At 46.6% G+C, this 24,570-nt stretch overlaps 1 protein-coding gene across 2 annotated transcripts in view; it reads left to right on the top strand.

The window, feature by feature from the left end:
- LOC140396273 (DENN domain-containing protein 2A-like) overlaps positions 1 to 24,570 on the top strand; it is a 149,949-nt gene that overhangs the window by 25,388 nt on the left and 99,991 nt on the right. For both annotated transcript variants that reach the window (XM_072484662.1, XM_072484661.1), the window contains exon 2: positions 15,740 to 15,835. In XM_072484662.1, the coding sequence (XP_072340763.1) occupies positions 15,750 to 15,835 (86 nt within the window). In that variant the 5' untranslated portion in view covers positions 15,740 to 15,749. The remainder of the gene's footprint in view (positions 1 to 15,739; positions 15,836 to 24,570) is intronic.

The raw sequence follows: 24,570 nt of genomic DNA, 5'->3' as shown, positions 1-24,570 counted from the left end.
GCTACACTGAAACGGCACAGGGTTTGGGCTGTATAATTAATATTCCATGTCTTATTTAGTGATAAACTTACAATTGTGGGGATTTTTCCCCATCTGTGAGGGGAATTTGCAGGGTATTTTGGGCACATTTTTGCTACTTTCTGTTGTCACTCAAGTGCCACCAATGCACTCTTTTTTTTCTTGTGTTACTGTAGAGGATTGAACATTTGGGGGAAGAAATTCCTGAACTTACAAGAATACCCTGAATCTTCCTGCCCACAGCAGGGTTCAGTCCTCTGGAGTGACAGCAGCAGGTAGAAGTGGAGCCAAGAATGGTACTGATTTTTCTTTTTACTGTACGAACACAGACAAACAGGCACTAACCTAAAGCGCTGACTGCAGATGTTTAGCGTATGTGGGACAAGAATTGCTAAAAATAATTTATTTAAAGAAAACTGAAACATACAGTTCAGTATGTATACAGTTCTGGACTTGTGTCCAAGCTCATTCCGGCTTTATGTGTGGGATATAGTTGGGGTCATATTGTGAAGTTTCTTTTTGCACACTAATTACATTAAAGTGGTGCAGATTTCCAGTATGTCAGGGAATCTATACAAGTAGTGATTTGTGAAGACCACGACAAACTTCCCAGGGTTTTGAAGAAGTTACCTAGCTTTGTAAGTATTAGTACAAATGCCATGGAGTGTTGGTATTAGCCTGTACTAATGAACCGCATGTCAGGTTTCCTATCACTGGTTTGCTTCCTTTAGTTGTATATGCTGAGGTTTTAGGCCTGCTGCGGTTCACTTCCCTACCTTTTTAAATTCATTACAGTATGTATTCCTAAGCTCACACACGGGGCATTGTCCTCTCTTTCGTTCCAGGGCCTGTCTCCCTAGCACAAATAAAGATATCCCACAGGTCACATTCTTAACACTGGTTTTCATACAGAGTAGCCAGATGGCCTCTTTTGGCTCACATGCAGGAGCTCGTGCTTTTGTTCCAGCGGACAATGGGTTATTCCTGGCAGTGTTTAGCGCTGGAGACTCTGACTGCACACTGACTTACTGGCTTGCTCCCTGAAGATTTACATACTATAGACAAGAATCCTGACTCTTTCTTCAGCTGCCTTTCTGTGGGCCTGGCCTTCTGCCAAACTCCTTGAGAGTAATTTTGAGGCCTGCTTGAGTTACTTCAAGCATTTACATCATCCCCTAGGGAGTGGGGCTGCCCAACTAAAAGCAAGAAACTTAATTAGACGGAGAAGTGTGCATTCCTAAACTTGTCGGTGCTTTTCTTTTTCTATCCTCATTGATCCCACTTGTTTCATGTAATAAATGTTTTCCCTGTAATTGTGAATTTTAAGATTAGTGACTTTTTGTCTCCTTTTTAAAATGTTGAAGTTTTCATTGAAATGTCATGAATTTTATCACATTCTCTGATGTAAAGTGATGTGCTGAGGTGTCACTGATTAATTTGGTGTTGGAAGCTTCCCCAGATTGTCCATGAAGTTGGCTGAAATACAAGAAAATGAGACGACAAGAAAAGCATAAATGTTTGAAATCTCAAGAACAAGACGCTTAACATGAACTTTGCCATTTGAACAAAAAATGGCCTGTTGCCATTTGAACAAAAAAGGACAATTAATATTTTGGGTGTTTCACCTCATCAGAATTTGGGGATTGGTTCCACCTGAAATGACTATCTGGCTTTCTCTTTGCGACTTGCATTTTCTGTTTTTATGTTGAAATGACCTGTTCGCAGGGATACGCTGCAAAGATTTTTTTTAAACAATTTTAGAGGGTGTCACTGGCTCAGGAATGGGTTTTGGGTGGAATGCCAACAGATAATTCCCCCCTCCCTTCTGTGGATACACTAGCGCTGCTCTGTTGGTCAGTCAGGATACCATGCAGGTGCTCCATGGAGTGTGATCTTTTATAACACTGTAGTTTTCCTTTCATCTATTCATTTGGATTAAGCAGGGGAATATACTGTAGAGCTATTCACCATTACGTCATCACACTGGGATCCTGTCATAGACTCTGTTTAATGACCCCTAACCTGCAGCAAAACTGGTTTTAAAGATCTTGTTGTTGGTTCCAGATTCCATTCCACCACTCTGTATTTAAATTAAAGAAAGTGGCCTAGAAATGCGATTTTCCCACGCCTGTTTCTGGTCTGCAAAACTGGCAACTAAGCATCCAACATGATGCGTGTACACTTATGATAGAAGAGTAACGCATTGCCCATTATTGGTGAAGGTACAAAAGGGTCATTAAAAGTGATGGTCCCTGAAACATGTCTTGGACCCTTTGCAAATAGAAATCGGCAAACTCAAACCTGTTTGAGGCTCCCTATGCAAAGTTATGCACAGCTGACTGTGTTCAACAAAATGTACTCTGCACACAACCTAACCAGCATTCCTCAAAGGAACCCATGGAGACCATCAAAAAGGTAGGCTTTTAAATGAATGTCTGTCTGAAGGTGGAGCCAGCAGCTCCTCCCAGCCCCACTGCAGAACTAAACACAGTTGCTAGTCTCCAATAGACCCCTTCCTGCTGATTGTTATCCACCCCCACTCCCATCTCCAGGGCTGCCTGAGTGCCACTGCTAGCATCCCCAACTTCTATTCACCGGTGATGTAAAATTAATACATGTAGCTGAAGGTCATGCCTGTAGCTAATCATCAATTTCTATTGGACAACAAACTGGCCTGGGCTGATTTTCTAGTGCAGTACAGAGGGAGGACTAAAAATAATAATAATCTTTATTATTGTCACAAGTAGGCTTACATTAACACTGCAATGAAGTTACTGTGAAAAGCCCCTAGTTGCCACATTCCGGCACCTGTTTGGATACACTGAGGGAGAATTCAGAATGCCCAATTCAACAAACAAGCACGTCTTTTGGGACATGTGGCAGGAAATCGGAGCGCTCGGAGGAAACCCACGCAGACACGGGGAGAATGTGCAGACTCCGCACAGACAGTGACCCAAGCTGGGAATCAAACCCGTGTCCCTGGCACTGTGAAGCAACAGTGCTAACCACTGTGCTGTCCTAGAAATGCTAGAAAGAGTCATCTTTCTGATGAGATGTTTAAACTGTACAGATAGATGGTAATGATCCAAAGGCATATGAAAAGGCATCGATTTTTGGATCTTGTGGCGAAGATTCCTTTCTCAACATATTTTACGAAAAGTGAATATTAGTCATCTCTGCTGTATGCAGGGTCATGCTGCATACAAAATTGTGCTGTGTTTGCAAACATAATGGCACTTCATTTATTTGTGTGGTATCTTAGGATATTTAGGAAGTGATGAAGTGCTTTGTAAATGTAAATCTTTTACATCTTTAAATTAGTTTGGTGTTGAGGAGTATAGTGCAGGTGGGAAGATAGAGGCGTAATGGTAATGTCACAGTGTTGGTAAAAAACTTTAATAAATATATATATTTTTAAAAAATGGTAATGTCACAGGACCAGTAATCCAGAGGCCCCGACTAATGTTCCAGGGACAGTGGTTCAAATCCCACTGTGGCCGCTAGTGGATTTTAAATTCAATTAATTAATCTGGAATTGAAAGCTAGTATCAGTGATGGTGCCTAAGAAACTACCATCAGTTTGGTCTGCTTCACTTTCCTTTGAGGAAAGGAAATCTGCTTACCTTGGATCTGACTCCAGACCCACAGCAATCTGGCTGACTCTTAACCATCCTCTGAAAGAACCGGCAATCCACTAAGTTTAAGGACATTTAGGGATGGCCAACAAATGTGGGCCCTGCCACCGATACCCACATCCCATGAAAAGAGAAAAAAAACATTGCACCTGTGATGAATAACTGTATGAGCTGCTCCCATACTGTGATGAAGGCTGGCAGGAGGGAAGTGCAGCTCCAGGTGAGTGAAGTGCAAGATAGGTGAAGTGACTTCCAAGAAGTTTGCGATCCCCTAACAAGCACTGAAAGCACTCTCTGAACAGGAATGTTGTGAGCAGCAACCTCTCATCTGGTTATGGCTGAAGTTCTTCAGTTTCACTGAATAAATCAGTGTTTTTCAAACATTTTTGCCCATGACCCATTTTTACCAACCAGCCATCCTTCGCGACCCACGCCGCCCAAACTTCACGACCCACTATTTCCGCTTATCTTTAATGCTACAGGTGAGCCTGCTTGGTCCTCACGTTCTCACTTGCTTTGTCATTCAATGTTACATTTCTGCTAAGTAATTAAGCTGATGATTTACAGTCTCACTGCATCCGTGGAAACAAATCAAGAGGTTTGTCCTCGGAACTCGCCATGCATAGCCTTCAAATGCTTTTAAATTTTGAGGGATTTAATCTTTCATTTGCCAGTACTTCCCTGCATATAGCACACACAAACTTAGCATACTGATTTACGCAATTAATAAACCCATACCTCAAGAAACCATCTGTATATTGTTCCTGTTTTCAACTTCTTCACATGGGTTGTTCACCATAGGCCCTGGAGCTCAAACCAGCACTGCTGGCAGCTATGAAATGGAGGAATCTCTCCCAAGCCCAGAGCACTTGACATCAGTGCATGTGTGTGTGACCCGCGGTCTGCAGTCGCTTCTGGAGAGAAGACCCCATCGATTTAAAAAAACATCAGGAGGAGGCAGTCTGCCTCGCTGGGCTCCAGGTCTGCGCATTGCTGAGGGGGAATGCATGTGCAGGACATTCTGAAGGGCCGGTCGCAGATATTTTAAAAAGCAGTCGTGGCCGTTCGGCACTTTTTCCAGTGATCGCGAACGCTGCGGCTGATGGCCCCGCGACCCTCCCAATACCTGCCCATGACTCACCCTGAGCTTGAAAATGACTGGAATAAATGCTTCCCAGCCTGTCAGTTTCACTGAAGAAGCACTCCCCACTGTTTTGTTTTCATCTGGATGAGCCTGGCAAGTTGCTGGCAGTCGGGTAATAGGTCCTCTGCGTATTAAAGCCAGAATGCAGTGTTAAATGTTCGAATAACCCAATTATCTTCTGTCAATTGCGCAGAGTTTCCCTGCTTGCTTTAAACCTGGCTGGATGAAAATATTGGGATCCCAATATAATGTCACTTTCAGTGCATATAACTGCTCACATACACCCAAACCTGCCTCCCCTTACCTGTGAGAATTCCCTCAAAGAGTTCTTTGAAGATGATGTGAAGGGGTTATTGAGAATCTGTAGAGATTTGTCTATGAGTCTATTTGGCGATACGGTTGGAATTAGCCAAAGGAATATTTTTCTTGGCCACATCGTCTCCCATTTCCTCCTCTGCTGAAGGGGCTGTGTCTTTATACAGCTAGAGTTTCAGGACTGCTGCTAAACCTTTTGGTGTCTTACTCGGGCATCTGTTTTTTATGTATGAACCATGAGAGTCCAGGCAGGTGAATCAACTGAGATTATCTGAACCATCCCTAATCCTGTAATTATCCTATATCTATGTGCACTTCCAGCAGGAGTCACCGAATAACGATGTAGAGTGGGAACTTTGCCATTTATGCCCATGTAAGGGTATAGTACAATGTTTGCATCCTCATTTCCACAACACCCCCAACCCGGCAAACCCACTACACTTTTGCCATCTCTCTTTCCCCTTCATTTGGCTGAGCTCACAATACCTCAGGATCAAACCTGGCACCTTCTGAACATTTGTGACTCTCTCAGCTTGTCACTGCCACTGGGTGATCTTCATCAGGTTTCTCCAGAGCTGCAGTGGGAACGCATCCCTTGATGTTTCTAAATCCATTTTGGTCAGAAAAGTGGAAAGGCATCTTATTATCTCAATGGAGAGAAACTTCAGAGTGTTCCAGTACAGAGAGTTATGACCGTCCTCATGTGTAAATGGCCGAAAACTAGCATGCAGGTTCAGCAGGTAATAAGGAAGGCAAATGGAATTTTGGTCTTTGTAGCTAAAGGAATAGAGTATGAAATAGCAAAAGTGTTGCTGCAACTGTACAGGTGAGACCGCACCTGGTACTATGGACAGTTTTTTGGTCTCCTTATTTGAGGAGGGCTAAAATTGCATTAGAGGCAGTTCAGAGGAGATTGACTCCATTGATTCCAGAGATGAGAAGTTAGTTATGAAGAGAGATTGAGCAGTTTAGGCCTATACCCAACTAGTTTAGAAGAATTAGAGGAGATCTAATTGAGGTATATAAGATGATAAAAGGTATTGACAAAGTAGATGTAGAGCGGATATTTCCTCTTGTGGGGCAATCTAGAACGAGAGGACATAGTTTTAGGATAAGGGGTAGCATATTTAAAACCGAGATGAGGAAGAATTATTTCTTAAAGGGTATTGAACTTGTGGAATTCACTACCCCAGAGTGCAGAGGATGCAGGCACATGGAATAAATTTAAAGAGGAGATAGACAGATTTTTAATTTAGTAATGGGTTGAAGGGTTATGAAGGACAGGCATGAAGTGGAGTTGAGGCCGAGGGGAGATCAGCCATGATCGTATTGAGTGGCAGAGCGGGCTCGAGGGGCTGAATGTCCTACTCCTGCTCCTAGTTCTTATGTTCTTGTTCCGGCATAGTAGAGAGGTCTTCATGAATGTTTCTATGGCACAGAATGAGTTTATCCTTTTCTCTCTTGCAGAAATGTTTTAAAAGTATTTAAATATTCTTCAGTGAAAACAACTGTTGTGATCTAGGTTTTTCTACTCTGAAGTTAATGTCTAGAGAATCTATATTCAGTCCTGCGTGGATAGCTCAGGCACTGCGCTATGCAAATAACACTAAATGTACAAAAAAAACTACAGAAGTCCCAACTACCCATTATGACGCAGTGTGTGATTGTCATGAGAATTTTCTTGACCAAATTTAGGCATAAAATAACTGATCTCCTTGTGTGTTTAATTTAGTTAATGGAGTACAATAAAGGAATAAGCCAGGACGAGAGTTAAAAAATTTTCCTAGTTCTGGGCACAGTGCCAAAGCTGAAATGTCGATTGTCTGGAAAAATAGAACGCTGAGCATTTCACATATTTTATTGTGGCTTCTTTGTTTGACAGACAATGGTGTCTTCCTGTTATTTCCTGTCTATTGCATTGCTATGGTTATGTACTAATTCATATCAGGTATATTGTAGGGGAGTGAAATAAAGTCAGTGGTCTCCTTGATAGGGCTTAACAACAGTAGAAACATCCTCCCTTGATTGGAAGGTGTCCCATGTACCTAGACAGGGTTTGCAATGGAACATGTAATCTCTGTGCATCTCTTTCAGGGCTTGGTTTATGTGGCTTAGAGCAAGAAGGGTATAACAGGAGGCATGTATTAAACTGGAGTTACAGTCCTTTGGTAAGTGTGGCTGGGGGATGTAGGGTTAAGAGGCAAAGACACACCTTTCCACAGGATCAGAGGTACAGAGACCACAGTGTTTCCAATACAAGAATTTAAGACATGGTTGCATTGGGAAGTGGGCAGATTCTCAGTCAACCTCTGACTGTCACGAAGACAATTGCCTAAATCTTCCGATCAGGAACAGAACCCCTATTTTATTAGGTTGACCAGACAGAAAAATACCCACTTGGGCCTTCCTCCAATTGGTCTGGGCAATCATCCACTGACTCAGCACAAGAAACCTTGGAGACCATCAGTGAAGGCAACATGCGCAACATCCCCCCCTTTTAAGGCAGTAGCAGCCATATTCTGGTAAATAAAGTGTCCTAAAGCTTTGGAAAGCTACAGTGTAACAGTCCTCCCTGTTTATTTCCTTATTTTCCCTTTTATTTTGCTGTTATTGTTTTGATCTGGGAATAGTTATTGGACTTGTCACTTTAAAGCAGCCTATATCTTTAAGGCAAGTAGAAGAATCCAGAAGTTACAGGAGGAAAGGTTGAGGACTCTGGGTCTGTACTCGGAGTTTAGAAGGATGAGGGGGAATCTTATTGAAATTTACAGGATACTGCGGGCCTGGAGTGAGTGGACGTTGAGAGGATGTTTCCACTTGTAAGAAAAGCTAGAACCAGAGGACACAATCTCAGACTAAAGGGACGATTCTTTAAAACCGAGTTGAGGAAGTATTTCTTCAGCCAGAGGGTGGTGAATCTGTGGAACTCTTTGCCGCAGAAGACTGTGGAGGCCAAATCACTTAGTGTCTTTAAGAAAGATAGAAATAGGTTTTTGATCAATAAGGGGATCAGGGGAGAAGGCAGGAGAATGGGGATGAGAAAAATATCAGCTACAATTGAATGGCGGAGCAGGCTTGATGGGCCGAGTGGCCTAATTCTGCTCCTATGTCTTATGGTCTTAAATCATTCTGCTTTTTGGTGCTGGTTTAAACTGTAGATGCAGACTTTGCGGCACCAGTGAGAGAGATAGGGCGGGATTCTCCACTCCCGCGCCAAAGTGCCCACGCCGTCGTGAACGCCGTCGAGGTTCACGACGGCGCGAAACAGCCCCTATCCCGACCGATTCAGGGCCCGATAATGGGCTAGGATCGGGGCCAGGTCTTGTCGCCGCGTAAAGGCGGCGGCGCATACATGACGCGGCCGGCGGTGCATAACTGGCATCATGCGCGGTTGCCATCCTCTCCGAGTCCGCCCCGCAAGAAGATGACGGACGGATCTTGCGGGGCTGCGGAAGGAAGGAGGTCCTCCTTCAGAGAGGACGGCCCGACGATCGGTGGGCATCGATCGCGGGCCATCCCACATTTGAGGTACCCCCCGGTACAGGACCCCCCCCCCCCCGCAGGCCGCTCCCCCAGCGTTCCCGCGCTGTTCCCGACGGCAGTGAGCAGGTGTGGACGGTGCCGGGGGGAACCCGCCGTTTTGGCCTGGCCGTTCGGCCCATCCGGGCCTGAGAATAGCGGGGGTGCCGGAGGATCGCCATTTTGGGTGCCTCCGGCGATTCTCCGGTCTGCGGCCCGCGGAAATCGACGGGGCCGTTCCCGCCGCTTGGGAGAATCGCGGGAGGGCGTCGGACAGGCGTCCCGGGAAATTTTGGCGGCCCAGGCGATTCTCCCAACCGGCACGGGAGTGGAGAATCTCGCCCATAGGGTTTGATTGATTGTCTGGTGACCAAATCAACTGGCCCAAGAGGCTGTGCTCTACCCGATAACGGGTGGTGACTGGATCCTATGCGACTGGGATCTCAGAGTTCCAAAGTTTCAGTTTTGATTCTGGAGCAAGAAGGAGATCAGACCCTTCTAACGCTCCACCTGCTAACTCTCTCTGGAAGCCAGCTGTGAGTGCTATCTCTCTTTCTCTCTCTCTCTCAGGCCTGCAAGTTCTGTATTCCTGAAACTACAGAGGCCTGAATACAAACCATGAATTGAAAGCAAAGTTTGAACAGAAGTAAGGGGCCCTCCAGAAAAAAGCTGCAAGTACTGCATTCTTAAACTACAGAGCCTCTGAGTGAATTAATTTATAATAATAATAATCTACAAAAAAGATCGCTACAGACTGTAAACCATAAATGTTAACCTGCAAGCTTGCTGTGAAGAAAAGAGTGCTCAGAACAAGCACCTGAAACAAAGACTATTTCATTCACCTGTGATTTTTACCCCTTTTCACCCTATATCTGGTGGGGGGCAAGTTAAAGTGAGAATAGATATTAGTTAATAGTTAACCAGTTGTATTTGCTGCACATTTCATTACCGTATTTGTTATAAATAAACAGTAATCGTGTTTACATTTACAAACCTGGTGAATGTGATTATTAGGCAGTTAAGGGCCAAAGACTTCTGGTACTTATATAAAAAATATTAGTTCATTCACCTGTGTTGTGACTCCGGGGCAGGGTACGTGGAGCTGGAATTGACCACGCCCAGGGTGTTGTATCAACAGATAGAAGGTAAGTGCGTAAAGAGGTAGGGTGGATAAGGTAAGTGGGAAAGAGGGTAGAGTGGGTTAGGTAGTTGGGTAAGGGATTAGGGGTTGTGTAGGTAAGGTATGAGGGGCAGGTCAGGTCGGGGGTTCAGGATCTTAGTTGGGGGGGTGAGACGTAATGAGGTTGGGGAGTAGTTGGGGCATCGGGAGGGGAAGTGGGGGTTCAGGGGGGTGTTCGTAGTGCGGTCAGGTCGAATTTGGGAGGTGGGCCAGTTGGTTAGATACCCAGGAATTAGATTAGAATCCTGGGAAATTATCCAGTTCAGTGAGCCGCAACTATTGCAATATTTCGATTTGAAGTTGGAAACTGTGCAGAGACCCCCCTCCCTGCTGACTACTTAATTTTCCCCAAAGAAGTCGATAAATGGCTGCCATCTCCGGGCATACCCTAGCATCGAAACCCTCAGGGCTTGATCTTCTTAAGCCTGAGAAACCCTGCCATGTCACTAACCCATACCCCCGATTTTGGGGGTTCCGAGTCCCTCCACGCCAATAAGCTCCGTCTCCGGGCGTCCAGGGTGTAAAGGCCAAACCATCAACCTCTCTCACCCTTGGACTCCTGGGTCTTCCGACACACCAAAAATCGCAACCTTTGGACTCAGAACCACCCGTACCTTCAATACCGTGGACATGGACTTCCGGTGAAGGCGGGAGGCGGCCGCACAATGGAGGGCTCCCGTTCGGGAACGGCATTTTCGGGGCTTTAAGCCCGGTCCCAGGGTCCACGGAGGCGGCAAAAGCAGGGAGGAGGCGGCAGAGTGAAGGCACAGTGAAGAAAGATGTCGAGGGTGAGCAAAAGAACGTCTGTGAGGAAAACAGCTGAAGGTCCGTCGGGGAGTGGAACGGTCACCAAGGAAAATGGAGGCTGGAGCACCAGGGGAGGCCGCATTGCTTACGGCTGAAGAAATAACTAAGGTGATGGCTGCGGAATTCGAAAGGCAGTTTGCAAAATACATGGAGACAATGAGGAAGGTGATGAGGGAGGTTTTGAGTGCGCTGGTGGAGGAGGCGATTTCCCCGGTTATGACAGCGGTGGCAAGCGCAGTGGCGGAGGTCCGAGAGCAAGGGGGGGTGCTGAAGGAAGTGGAGGAGACATTATTGCAGCATGGTGATCAACTTGCCTCGATGGGGAAGGAGATGCGGAAGGTGATGGACATTAGCAAGGATTGCAAGGAAAAATGGAAGACCTGGAAAACAGAGCAAGGCGACAGAATTTGAGGATTGTGGGGCTGCCCGAAGGAGTTGAAGGACCGAGGCCGACTGAGTATTTTGCCATGATGCTGGTGAAACTATTGGGGGAGGGGGAGTATCCCTCCTGATATGAACTGGATCGGCTCATCGGTCGTGGAGGCCTGTACCAAAGACGAGTGAGCCGCCAAGGGTAGTGACTCTGTGCTTCCGTAGGTATAGTGTGAAGGAGAAGGTCCTGAGCTGGGCCAAGCAGGTGGTGCAGTGGGCTGGAGCTGGTATACGTGTCTACCAGGAATTTACGGTGGAGCTGGCGAGGAGGCGGACTGCCTTCAACCGGGTGAAGAGGGCACTGTACATTAGCAAGGTGCAGTGTGGCATTGTATATCCAGCGAAGCTGAGGGTGACTTACAAGCTCAGGGACTTTTATTTTGGAACGGCGGAAGTAGCGGAGGAATGTGCGAAGGCAGAAGGACTGTGGCAGAACTGAGAAATTGAGAAATGGCCATGTGCCGATGTAACCTCATGACTGTACTTCTTTTTTTGTTTCGCTGCTTGCGGGTGTATGGGCTAAAGGAGCCAATGTTGCATATATTTGGACAAGGGAAGTGATGGGACTTTCACTCGAAATAAGGGCTCTTTGGGGTGTAGGTGGATATGCGGGGTTTGTGTGCTAAAAGGGCATCTCTGGGCTTTCCTAGGGCCGGGCAAGGGGGAAAGGGACCCGGGCGGGGGCCTCCACGCTGGCTGGTTTAAGCCGTCCAATGAACGGGAGTGAGGTGAGGGGGAGGGGCTGCGGCCATCGGAGCCTGGCAGAACAGGGTCCGAGTGGTCTAGCCGGGGTGGAAAGTTGGGGGGGGAAGGAACCGAGGTTGGGGGGAGGAGTTTTACAAGAAGCAGTGGACAGGAGGAGTTGGAGACTGGGGGGGGGGTACAACTCTTGGGAATCATGTACGGTACTCCTTCAGAGGTTGAGTGTAGGGGGAGGAGGGGGAGTGGACTCTATAGGTCAATGGTGACCATGGGCGGTCCCGGATTCCTTTTTCTTTTTCTCCTTTGTTTTTTTTTTGTTGCTACCGTGGGAGGGTTTATTTTATTGGATGCATATATTGACAGGTGGGCCGTTGTTTGGGGTGGTGGGTGGGAGGATGGGATCGTTGGTATTGTTAAGGGGATTGATTTTGTATTTGTTACCGTTTACTGTTTGTGGGTGGGGTGTAAATGTTGAAGGAAAATGTGAAAATGGAGAATAAAAACATTTTTTAAAAAAATACCGTGAACATGACATCGGCAAATCCCTGCCAAAATCCCCTACGCCTCGGACATGCACAAAACATATGGACATGATTTGCGGGCCCTCCCGCACACCGCCCACATCTGTCCTCCACCCCTTCAAAGAACCTGCTCATTCGGGCCACAGCCATATGCGCCCTGTGGACCACCTTGAATTGTATCAGGCAGATCCTGGCACACAACGAGGACAAGTTGACTCTACTCGGGGGCATTCTCCCTCAATCCTGCTTCTAATTCTCTGCCCAGTTCTTCCTCTCACTTTTGCTTCACCTCCCCTATTGGGACTCTCTCCCATTCCATAAGCTCTTTATAAATCTCCAAGACCTTCCCCTCCCCCACTCCCGTTTTCAACACCACCTTGTCCTGTATCCCCTGGGGCGGCAAGTGCGGAAAGGTCGAAACCTGCCTCCGCACGAAGTCCCTCACCTGGAAGTAGCGGGATCCATTCCCATCAAGTAGCTGAAACTCCTCCAATTCCTCCAAACACGGAAAGCCCTTATCGATAAACAAGTCCCCAAACCCCTCGATCCCAGCTTGCTGCATCCCCCAAAATCCCTCATCCAGCCCCCCAAATTGGTGCCCATACCGACGCCCCCTCCACCCCCATATGCTTCCACCACTGTCCCCACACCCTCAGGGCAGCCACTACTACCGGGCTTGGGAGTACCGAGCCTGGCGAGAATGGCAGAGGCGCCGATAACAGCGCCCCTAAACTTGTGCCCCTACATGAGGCTGCCTCCACCCGCTTCCACACCGACCCCTCTGAATCTCAGTACTGTTGAAAGTGGAAGTTCACTTTATCCAGTGGATGATGTACTTTAATCCATCTGAAAACTTTCACAATGCTGGTACATTTAATAGCCACTTATCTTTTAAGTCAAGCCCCATAACCAATCACTACATTTAAAGCATGCTTTAAGTTATCATGCGGCATCTTATGACGTATGAAGTTTCCAACAAATTTATACACCTTTAGATTTATACATTTATACATTATACATATTTATTCCACAATTTATACATCTAAAGATTACAGACTCAAAAACAGGCTTCCACTTCTTTCACTACCCATCAGACCTGATATGGTCGACTCCGTTTTCAAACTTCCATGAAATGTAAACTGCACCAGTCAAAACGCTGGCCGACTGGAATGAGGTTGCAATTGGTTCCAATCCCCCCTGCCTCTTTCCCTTCCACCTGGCACCTGGTTGTGTCAGCAAAATCCAGCCCAACGTGTCAAACAAAACAGTTAGTCTGGGGTGAGGGGCAATGCAGTGTAATGAACAGTGATGGTCGCTACAGCTCAATTGCCAATAGTCTGATCATTGGTGTTTTTTAACTGCCCTATTTTATCTGAGGCTTTATGACTGTCTGGGTAGAGTTAAAATTATATGTTTAATGAGAGATCATTTTAAGTCTAGTTCTGAAGATTTATCATGTTAAAAGTCACTTATTTATTTTTGTTGGTCTTGTTGATTTTCTTTTCCTGAACAATGACTACTGATAACTGATGAAAATAATTTGTTCAGAAAGTATTTTTTGGGCAACAGCGTGAGTTGGCTAGGTTGGGCGGGGCGGGGAGGAGAGGAGGTGAAGGGTCGTGGCAGGGTCCCAGAAAGACATCCAAATTGGACAAGTGAAGGATAGCTGGGCAAAAGGTTGCATTGGTGCTTTGTCGGGACTATGAAAACAAGCAATTCAACAACAGCTCTCATTCCTCCCTGCCCAACACTCTTCTTGCTCTATCCATGCCAACCTATGCCCAACCCCTACAGCCCTTCATTGCCCCAAATGCCAACTTATGCCATCCCATGTCACAACCCACCACAATTTGCTCCTGTACATATCCTAATTTTCCACGGATTCTAACCTTACACTTTTCACATGGATCTGTCTGTGGACGCTCAGCACCCTGTATAAGAAGCTACGTTAAAGAAAAAACACCTAGCTAGTTTTCCTGATACTAATTCGATTCTTCATCTTATTGGGCTGATTAATTCCTACCAGTTACTTTCCAAGTTTATAATCACTTTTAATAGCTTAAAATACGAAAGACTGTGGAAATAATATCTGCATTCAAAATCTCATTTGTGAACTTATCACAATCATGCCTAATCTTGCCCTATGTTTCCAGAAAGGGGCCAGTTTATAGCAATCAGAGTTAGATTCCTGAATGATGTTGTATTCCATATCTTAGTGCTGCTGTTGTAGGCAATGTTAGAGCCCAACATTCCCTCCAGTTGAGGTAGACTAATCTGGCATCTGCCAGGGATTGTATCTAGAATCTTGGTAGCTTGTTGGATGGAAAATATAATTTACTTACTGAGCTAATGGGAAGTCTTCATTCTTCTTTGTGCAGACAATTTCATTTTAAGTCAGTTCTTCAGTGTAGCCATGCTGGCTAGGTTAGAGGCCAGAATAGGCAAGCAGGTTAGAGGGCAGAGTAGGCACGCAGGTTAGAGGCCAGAGTAGGCACGCAGGTTAGAGGCCAGAGTAGGCACGCAGGTTAGAGGCCAGAGTAGGCACGCAGGTTAGAGGCCAGAGTAGGCACGCAGGTTAGAGGCCAGAGTAGGCACGCAGGTTAGAGGCCAGAGTAGGCACGCAGGTTAGAGGCCAGAGGAGGCACGCAGGTTAGAGGCCAGAGGAGGCACGCAGGTTAGAGGCCAGAGTAGGCACGCAGGTTAGAGGCCAGAGTAGGCACGCAGGTTAGAGGCCAGAATAGGCACGCAGGTTAGAGGCCAGAATAGTCTCGCAGGTTAGAGGGCAGAATGCAGGTTATAGGGCAGTAAGTTGCTGGAACTAAGGGTTAATTTGCTCGTGTTTAGCGATCAGTTTTATGAGCCTACCTGTTTCAGAGCGTAGTACATAGGAACAGGGGACTCCCTGTTTTGTGGAGTGAGGTGGAGATGCTGGCGTTGGACTGGGGTGGGCACAGTAAGAAGTCTACCAGCACCAGGTTAAAGTCCAACAGGTTTGGTTGGAGTCACTAGCTTTCGGAGCGTAGCTCCTTCATCAGGTGAGTCATCAAACAAACCTGTTGGACTTTAACCTGGTGTTGTGAGACTTCTTACTGTGGAATGAGGTTCTTGATCCTTACATAATGCATCTCTGTAAGAAGTGTTAATTGCAGCATAATGCTGCCTACCATTCGATGACCATCATAGCAGTAAAATATGCCTGTAACCTCTCAGAAGAATCGGGCAACATGTAGGAACACAGCACATTGCCGAAATGGTGGATGGATGGTTGTCCCTGCCTCTGGCACGTTTCTAGACTGGAATTGTTGGAAAGGGAATGGATATGGGAAATCGTATCTATATTGTGTCTAATACCCTACATCCACTCCATTATCACAATTAATTGTATCATATTTATCACAAGATTATTAATAATGACCATAATAATCACAAACCTGACTGAGTCATTATATTTTATACCCCTTCACAGGTGAAGGACCATGCCTTTTACCAACACAATGACAGCCAATAAGACAACGGTGTTAAATTGGACAACAACAACCTGCAACTCAAAGTCCACTGACCGGTGAGCAAAATCTGCCATTTAACCATAAAGAGCCAGGGTCATGTTGGTTTAACCTTCATGTTTTGTAAATGGAATTATCCATCGAACATAACTCAAAGAATCCCTACAGTGCAGAAGGAGGCCATTTGGTCCATCGAGTCCGCGTCAAACCTCTGAAACAGCACCTTACCTAGGCCCACTACCCCACCCTATCCCCGCAACCCCACCTAACCTGTGCATCTTTGGATACTAAGGGGCAATTTAGTGTGGCCAATCCACCTCGCCTGCACATCTTTGGACTGTGGGAGGTAACCGGAGCACCGGAGGAAACCCATGCAGACACTGGGAGAATGTTCAAACTCGTCATAGTCACCCAAGGCCAGAATTGAACCCGATCCCTGCCACTGTGAGGCAACAGTGCTAACCACTGTGCTGCCCATTATGTCAGAATTGTGTCACAACGCAATTGGTTACACAATGAGGTGACCAACCATAACAAAATGTTGTGTACTGAAAAATTAATATAGGGATTTGAAATTTCAATTAAGGTAACTTTTGTTGCAGAAACCATTGGGGATGAAACACGTGGTGGTTGGTAAAATAAACAGTAAGGCTATTTCACCCTCGACTAATTAAAACTCCTGTGGAAAATAAGTTTGGGCAAGGTATGGAAAAGGTTATCGATTCAACATGACTCATTTTCACCCAGCAATAAATGTTGAAATTATCCCAACTGAGTTCATGCAAAGTTACTGGTTATGGTTGAAGACCCCGGCTTTGTTTGCAAGCAAGTTACTGAAGAAGCTGCACATATTGTGGCTTTGTAACTTCAGTTTTTTCTGTTCTTGCAGAGCTTGTTAATGCATTGTAAATAAATGGCTGTTTCTTTGTGCATTTTGTTTAGATGTGACAAAGAGTTTGCTTGGAATGGTTCATGATTATGGATGTGTGTGTGTGTATATATAAAAATTATGGATGTGTGTGTGTATATATAAAAATTATGTTCTGGATGTGTACAAGCAGATTTTCTGTGATATTACCCATTATGAGTCAGAAAGTATGGGCGCAATTCTCCAGCCTCGTTACGCTTGAGCGAGAGAGCAACGAGGCTAGTGAATAATGAAAGAGGCCAAAAGCGAGATTCGTGCCAGGCGCCAAACAGTTTGCGATGCAACCGGCCCGCTCCCCTAGGTGAAATTGGGATCTCGCCATAGCGTGGCGAGAAACCAATTATCACCACTTAAGCCCCATTTCCATTCAATTAACGAGAACATCCCCATACCCAACGGCCTCCCCAGCGAGCGCTCACTCTTGCGCCGATTAGTACTCCTTTTCAAAGACCTGAACCTGGCGGAAGGGCCTCTGTGGGAAGCCGAGAAGGTGAGTAGCCATCTTTGCTCACGGGCAAAGAGCCTGAGGGTGCTGGGCTTGCTACCCCAGGGCTTGGTTGGGGAGCGGGGGGGGGGGGGGGGGGGGGTGGCGCATGGGGGGGGGGGTAACTGGGGGCAGTTGCTCGCGGTATACCATGCCAACCCTGGATCATATGTTCCCGTCCACCCGACAACCACCCGTAACCCCCACTGACTGCTGAGCTCTCTGGCCGCGCGGCTGAAGGCTATTGCTGGTACGGAATTGGCAACCGTGGTTACGTGAGCACTTCACAGATGCCAAGTGGATTCCCGTGGGTGACTGGGCCATGTAGCATGCGGGAGTCATTGCCGAGCATCCCAATCAAACCTTGATGCCTGGACACTGTGCGGAGGCAACGCCACACAGACAGCAGCCAAAATCCGAACATCCAGGGGATGGGACACAGCTCCCGGGGCATGTACATGGCCAGAGGGTGGGTGAGTACCATGGGGAGGTGGGGGTCGAAAGGCCCCTGATTCACTTGTCGACGGCACATGAACAGCCATGCCGCCCTGTCCTGTGTTCTGGCTGCGAGGTGCGGCCTCACCAGAGAGGTGGAACTGTGCGGAGCTGGTGCCCACCTTCCCCACTCCATGGGATGGGCCCTGGTTGGCACTCAGCACCCCATCCTCCTGTTTGATGCGCATAAGGCCCTGGGGTTCACCTTGGGGCAGAGGGGCAGCCGGTTCTAGACCCTGCTGTTCCTGCATCATGTGGATCTGCCAGCCCTGATGGTTCCCTAATGTCTGCAGCATGGTGTTGACGCCCTTGATGATGCTCCTGTGACTGGGACACATCCCCCAGTGACCGGTCCACACTATGCAGTGTCTCGGCAATGCCCACCTGTGACTGGGACAAGCTCCACAGCACTTAAGCCATGCCCGTATGAGAGTGGGACATGTCCAGCAGATCACGGTCGGCCTGGTAATGGGTGACATCCCCAGGTGAGGCAGACAGTCTTCTGAGACCTTCGGTCAAGGCCGTCACCGACTGCACAATTCCTTGGACACCTTCACTCATGGTGCCGACGATGTGCACCAGGCTCTCTACTGCCGTCGCCACCCTAGATGTGTTGGCCTCGGTGCCACTCATTGCTGCCACCATCTCCTGCGCCCGTAGCCTCTGGGTCTCCTCCGAGCTGCTATGAATCTGCTGGAGCAACGTTGCCATCTCCCTCTGAATGACCCGGCCGCACCCTATTGTCTCCATCAGCTCCGGGTAACCCACTTCCAGAGGTTCAACATCAGGCTGAACCCAGCTGAGTCCTGGGCCCCAGCAGCCCTCCGACTGCTGTTTTGCCTGGGGGCTCCTGCCTCCACCTGATGTACATCATCAGTGGGATGGTACTCACCAGATTGTGCTCCAGACGCCTAATCTCTCACCGAGGTGTGTGTATCTGCACTGGTGGAGAGTGGGAATGACAGTTGCACAGCGACTATAACAGTTGCATCCCTGAAGCTCCCATCCGCAGAGTTCTCCTCGGAGCCAGGGGGCCACCCGGGATGGGCTGGCTCTGTCGGCTGGAGAACCTGCGGTAGAATGGACATGTGGTCAGTGGGAGGGATGGGTCAGTCAGTAAGGCAATAATAACCTTTGACAGGTCCTCCAGATGGAGCCCGTGGGTTCCTCACCTCTTCAGCATCCGCCAGCCTCTGCATTGGTGACTGCCTTGTCCTCGACCACACCGGTCACCTCCAGGGCACGCTCCTCAAAGGAGGTGAGGATTCTGATATCCGGCACCCCACCGCCAGTTTGGGCCCTCTCCCGCTGATTGTAGGAGAGCTTTTCCTGAGGAGACACAGCGAGGGCATTGTTTTTTTTTAGAAAATATTTTATTGAAGCATTTGTAATTTTCACAGTTTAAACCCTTTAACATTTCTTAAAGAACCGCATGGGCCGACACACGCAAATAACATCCCGATACCCCCGTTCTATTTCCTAATTGCCCGTATATTAAGTTCCCTGGCCTTGTCTTACACTACCGTGCGTCCCATCCCCCCCCCCTCCCCCCGCTGCTGCTGACGTTCAATTTTCCTTGAAGGAGTCGATGAACGGCTGTTACCTCCGAGCAAACCCCTGAACCTCTCAAGGCAAACTTAATCTTTTCCAGCCTGAGATACCCTGCCATGTCGCTGATCCACACTCCTGACTTTGGAGACTCCGAGTCCCTCCATCCCAGCAAAATCCATCTCCGGGCCACCAGAGAGGGCATTGTTAGAGAGAGCCACATGCGTGGTTGACAGTGGTGGGGGAGGGGTGTGTGGGAAGGAAGGGTTGGGGGATTGAAGGGGAAAGGGGGTGGAGGAAGGGTTGAGGGAGTTGAATAATTAGGGATGGACGCCCCTATGGCGGGGGGATTGGGGGGGGGGGGTGGAGAAGAGAGTGAGTGGTGGGGACATTGGTGTCTACTCACTCATGCTGCCTGATGTAAGTCATTGACCTTCTTCTTGCACTGAAAGCCAGTCCTCCTGGTCGGACTCCCCAAGCTGACGGCTGCCTCCACCTCGTCCCAGGCAGCACTGGATGTCTTGTGGCTCCGGGGACCCTCGGGGGCACAGGACAATCCTCCTGGCCTCCACCGCGTCCAAGAGCCTCTCCAGGTCAGCTTCCCCGAGACTTGCGGCTGGTCCCCTTGGCGCCATTGTTGCAAGCTGGCTGGGGTTGGCTGAGCAGTTAGTGGGGGCTGGCGAGCGCTGTCCCGGCGAATCAGCTGGCGAGCCTTCATTTAGGGCGGAAAGCCCATGAGGTCTTGTTAAGTGGACCAAATAACGTTGAATAGCATTGCCGGCCTAGCTGGGCCGAGTGGCGGGAAGCGCGCGGCAATTCCTGCTCGCTACGACACTTTCCGGGGAATCAGGCCCTATGTTGTTTAAGGCACGGAAGTTGGTGGAGATGTGCATGTTTCGAATGATGGAATTTGAAAAGAAGTTTGCAATAGTTTTGAAATTATTTACGTAAAGAAATAATTTGTGTTTTCCTTACTGCACCCAGATATAAAATAGATTATTTCATAAATAAATCTGTATGTGGGCAGCACGTGGCGCAGTGGTTAGCACTGGGACTAAGGTGCTGAGGACCCGGGTTCGAATCCCAACCCTGGGTCACTGTCCGTGTGGAGTTTGCACATTCTCCCCGTATCTGCATGGGTTTCACCCCTACAACCCAAAGATGTGCAGGTCAGGTGGATTGGCCATGCTAAATTGCCCCTGAATTGAAAAAAATAATAATTGGGTACTCTAAATTTAAAAAATAAATAAATAAATCTATTTGTGGACAAATGTTGTTTTTTGAATTCCCACTTGGCAAAATACTTGGGTGGCAAAACCATTGATAATATATTGGAAAGTGAAGGTTCAAATCTCCAGATCTTCCAGTTGGTGGTATTTTTAATACCCATGCAAACCATTCATTTCACATGGGATAATACCAGGTTGAGACCACTCCGTTTAGTCATTGCTTAAACCAGGGAATTTTACAGATTAGAATGCACTCATCAGTTTCGTATTGCAATTCAGGAGGCATTGTAAAAATGGTTTGCTTAATAATGTATGATCCTGGAGTATAGTGTATTCATGTGCACTTGTATGTTAATTATATTACTAGAAGCCTTTGTGGTATTGTTGCTAAATTGAATTGTATCCACTTCAAAATGGGCACTAATTGTATCCCATGTAATGCATAATGCTGAGGTGCGAATTGTTGTTGGTAAATAAAACTCTGGTCACTTGCAGTTTAATTCTTCTATGATCAGGGAATTTAGCAAATTGTAGGGTTTTCATCAGCATTGGCGCCAAATCCGCCACATCCTGTAACTGGCTTTTTTCTCGTTTCTCTCTGTCATTATTTTAAGATTGTTTTACATCTGTAGCAGCGTAACATCTGCAATTAAATGTTTAATGTACCATTTCAATGGATAGATAATAGATAAGTGGAAAAATACAAAAACATTATACCATTATTGTAGTGTATGGTGTGATGTGACATTAGTAGGTCTCCTATGATGTTGCACAGTGCATGGCTGTGAGTGCATTTTCCAATGTTTACTACAAGAATATTTGAGATACCTGACAGGCGCTTGCACTCTTGCTTGCTAATCATCTACTGTTATTGCCAGAATTTGAGGCTTGACACTTGTAGCCAAGAGTCAATGTTATTCGCATTCTACTTTTCCTTCTATCTTAGTTAAACTAAAACAACTTTCCAATGCCAATCAATTATTTCATGTGCCATCATTTTCTCAGGGGATAGCAACTCCCTTTTGTTTGTTCTACATCCGCCCCTATTTGACACTTCAAACAATTCTCCCATTATTAATCAGTTCAGTGAGCTGAACCCCCCATCCAGATTTCCTTGCTACTAAAAATTGTAGCGTATTTGCTGTGGGAAATTTCCAGTGTCCCGTGGTTGATCATCATAAACCTAAACCTTATTTTGGTGAACGATAATTTTTGTGACCGAAATAATCAGAAATCACAATACTGAGTATCCCCGCCACTGAGGAAGGTGGTTGAAGAGGCAGTAGAATTTGGGATCTGATTATTTGCAACTTTAATGTGGTTGACTGAAGGGCCAATGATTCAATTATTGGATTGGTTTAAAAGAATGCTGGAATCACGCAATCCCATCCTTGGTATATGTAATTTTGCAGTTAGATGTGTATCAGTACCGAAACCATTGACATACAGCAGTTTTGTTCTACACCTGAGAGAATTGCCATTGGAACAGTGTCAATCGACATGAATCACAGAAAAAAATACATAGCTGCTTGCCAACATTTTGTAAGGTCAATCTTCGAAGCCTCCATCTTCAAAAACCAGGCAGGCCTCAGCACAGTGCGAGAGGCCAAGCCATGCCCCATTTTTATGGTACTAGCTGCTGTATCCTGGGAAGTCTGAATGTTCCAAAGCTTGTGTTAATTCTGCTATTTCCAGCTCTGTTTCACAGGAGAAATGTAATTTTTCGTATCTGCAATTATTAAATATCACGTGGCCAACACGTTTAAATCAAATTACTTGCAATTCTTTGAATGAACAGGCTGAGACTGAGGTAACAACTTGTGGGTTGTAGATTGCCGTGGGGTTTTAGATTGCCTGGAGCTATCCGCTTCCAAAACTGCACAGCCTCACACCACTGACAGTGCTAATACCCCAGTGCTGTCCAAGGTGCGTGATGGGGTGAGCACTGTTTGATTGGGGGTGAGAGGGGGGGTTGATGAATGGGACGTTGTTCTGGATTCTTTAGTACTTTCCAGCTGATTTAATAGAATCCTACAGTGCAGAAGGAGGCCATTCAGGCAATCAAGTCTGCACTGACTCTCCAAAGGAGCACCCTAATCTAGGCCCACCACCCCGGCCTACAGCAGCCCAACTGGATTATATGCCAATTAAGGCAAAATAAATAGGAAAATTGGTGGTTGTAGGCAGATTATCAAAATGCTGAAAACAAATGGTCTGTGCAGACTCGATTGGCCGAATGGCTGTCTACAGCACTATAAGCATTCTATGATTCTACTAAATGGGGGCAGGAGGAGTTACATGTCATCCATAATCAGACTTCCTAAAGATCACCTAACTTTTATTTATGTATAGTCTGCAGAAATTGCCATGGAAACATGATTTCCCCCCACCCCTGATTACCAGAGCAGTCATTATCTGTACACATCAGTTGAAGCAGGTCTCAGGAACACATTTGTGTGCATTTTTTTATAACCTCCCACCGTCCCTTTTTGCAATTTATCATCTTTTTCCGTCCTCCTCAATCACTTTGCATAACTATACTGATGACTGAGAACGTGGCATTGGTGGTTGTAAATTTGGCAGCACGTTAAAGAACACTTGGAGTTAGTAATGCTCCTGCCTGGGGCTGTCCAAGCCGCCTTGCAGAGGTTGCTGGCATCTCTGAGATATTCGGCGAGGTACTGTTTATTCAAAGTGCTTAGCTTAAGTAGAGATCTCCTCACATCAATCGGTGACCTCTCGGGACCTAACCACACAATATGGCTGTGGTTTGGGATCTACAGTTCGGGAAATATGCAGAAGGAATCTGGGAAACAGCTGTATTTTCACTTAGTCCCATTCAGTATATTTATGTTGTTTTTGCTTTTTGGTTAAAAAACGAAAGTCCTCCATATTTTAATTCCTTGCCCAGTCTGCCTTTTTTGATTGCTGTGTTACAGGCGTGTAATAGTGATCTGTGATATTCATCCCAACTTTCCAATCCATCCCCAAGGGTTAGATTTGTTCCCTTCAATGTCTGTTTCAGTGCCTTTCTCCGAGCGTAGCAATCTGATTCAGCCTTTGCTCGACTTGGATTGCCGTCAAATTTATTTTGAAGTAACAGGAGAAAGTGAATGTGGTGCCTTTATTTGAGAGTCTTGCAGCAGAATATGCTGTTTAAAAATGTATAAATCATTAACATTGTCAGCCTGGTGAACCTTTTATTTTTCTTGTTGATATATGCATACACATGACTGAGGTCTAGTTGGCGTTTTCCCTCTGGAGAGCCCTTACTGTGGAGGAAAAATTCAAATGATAAAGTTCAAACTCATTGGCAGGTCCTGGTTGCAGAGCCTCTCTCTTCATTTCTTTGCATTTGCTGAACTAAAATCTGGACAAGTTAGCAATAGAATTGGTGTAATATGCACGTACAGGAATGTGATGAGGGGCGAACTGATTGACTCAACAAACTAGAACCAGCAATGAGACCAAAGCTCTTTCTCTGGATCAGGGAAATGAGACGAGCTCAGTGGAGCACTTTGTGATGTTTTCCTATTGGGGAAAAAATATATGCAGATAACACAGACAATCAGGTCATAGCTGACTGTAATTCAGGACTACTACAAGCAAGTAAAGAGCAAAGTCTAGAAAATCAATCGCGCCCAAACATGAACGTGCAGGTAGCCACTGCCAACCTTGTAGTTTATTGGCTGAACCTCTGTTGGGAGGAGGGGGCGGCGGCAGTCTGTCATGTCGCTTAAAAGACCGTGTCAACCTCATCAGACAGGAGGAGAAAAGAAAAAAAATGGTTGCAAAAGTTTTGGATTGGACGTTGAGGTTTTCTGATGCCACTTTTGGAGATCCTATTCTAGGCTTTTGATGGGAGGAGGGACATCCCTGGTATAGCATGACCCACCAGCAGGAATGATCCAGCAGAGGTGGTGGCATAGTGGTTTTGTCAAGAGAGTGAGTGGCTCCGGGAGTCTTTGACATTGATTCCAAACCCCACAAAGCCTCACAGCGTTCAGTGATACATGAGCAAAGAAACCTCCTGAAGATTGCCACCTGTGGAACAGCATGCCAAGAGCACCACCAGGGTTACCTACCAATGAGGTGCCTACCTGGTGAAGC

This window comes from Scyliorhinus torazame, chromosome 19, assembly GCF_047496885.1.
Source record: "Scyliorhinus torazame isolate Kashiwa2021f chromosome 19, sScyTor2.1, whole genome shotgun sequence".
Classification (NCBI taxonomy): Eukaryota; Metazoa; Chordata; class Chondrichthyes; order Carcharhiniformes; family Scyliorhinidae; genus Scyliorhinus; species Scyliorhinus torazame.
This window is presented reverse-complemented; position numbering and strand designations above follow the sequence as displayed.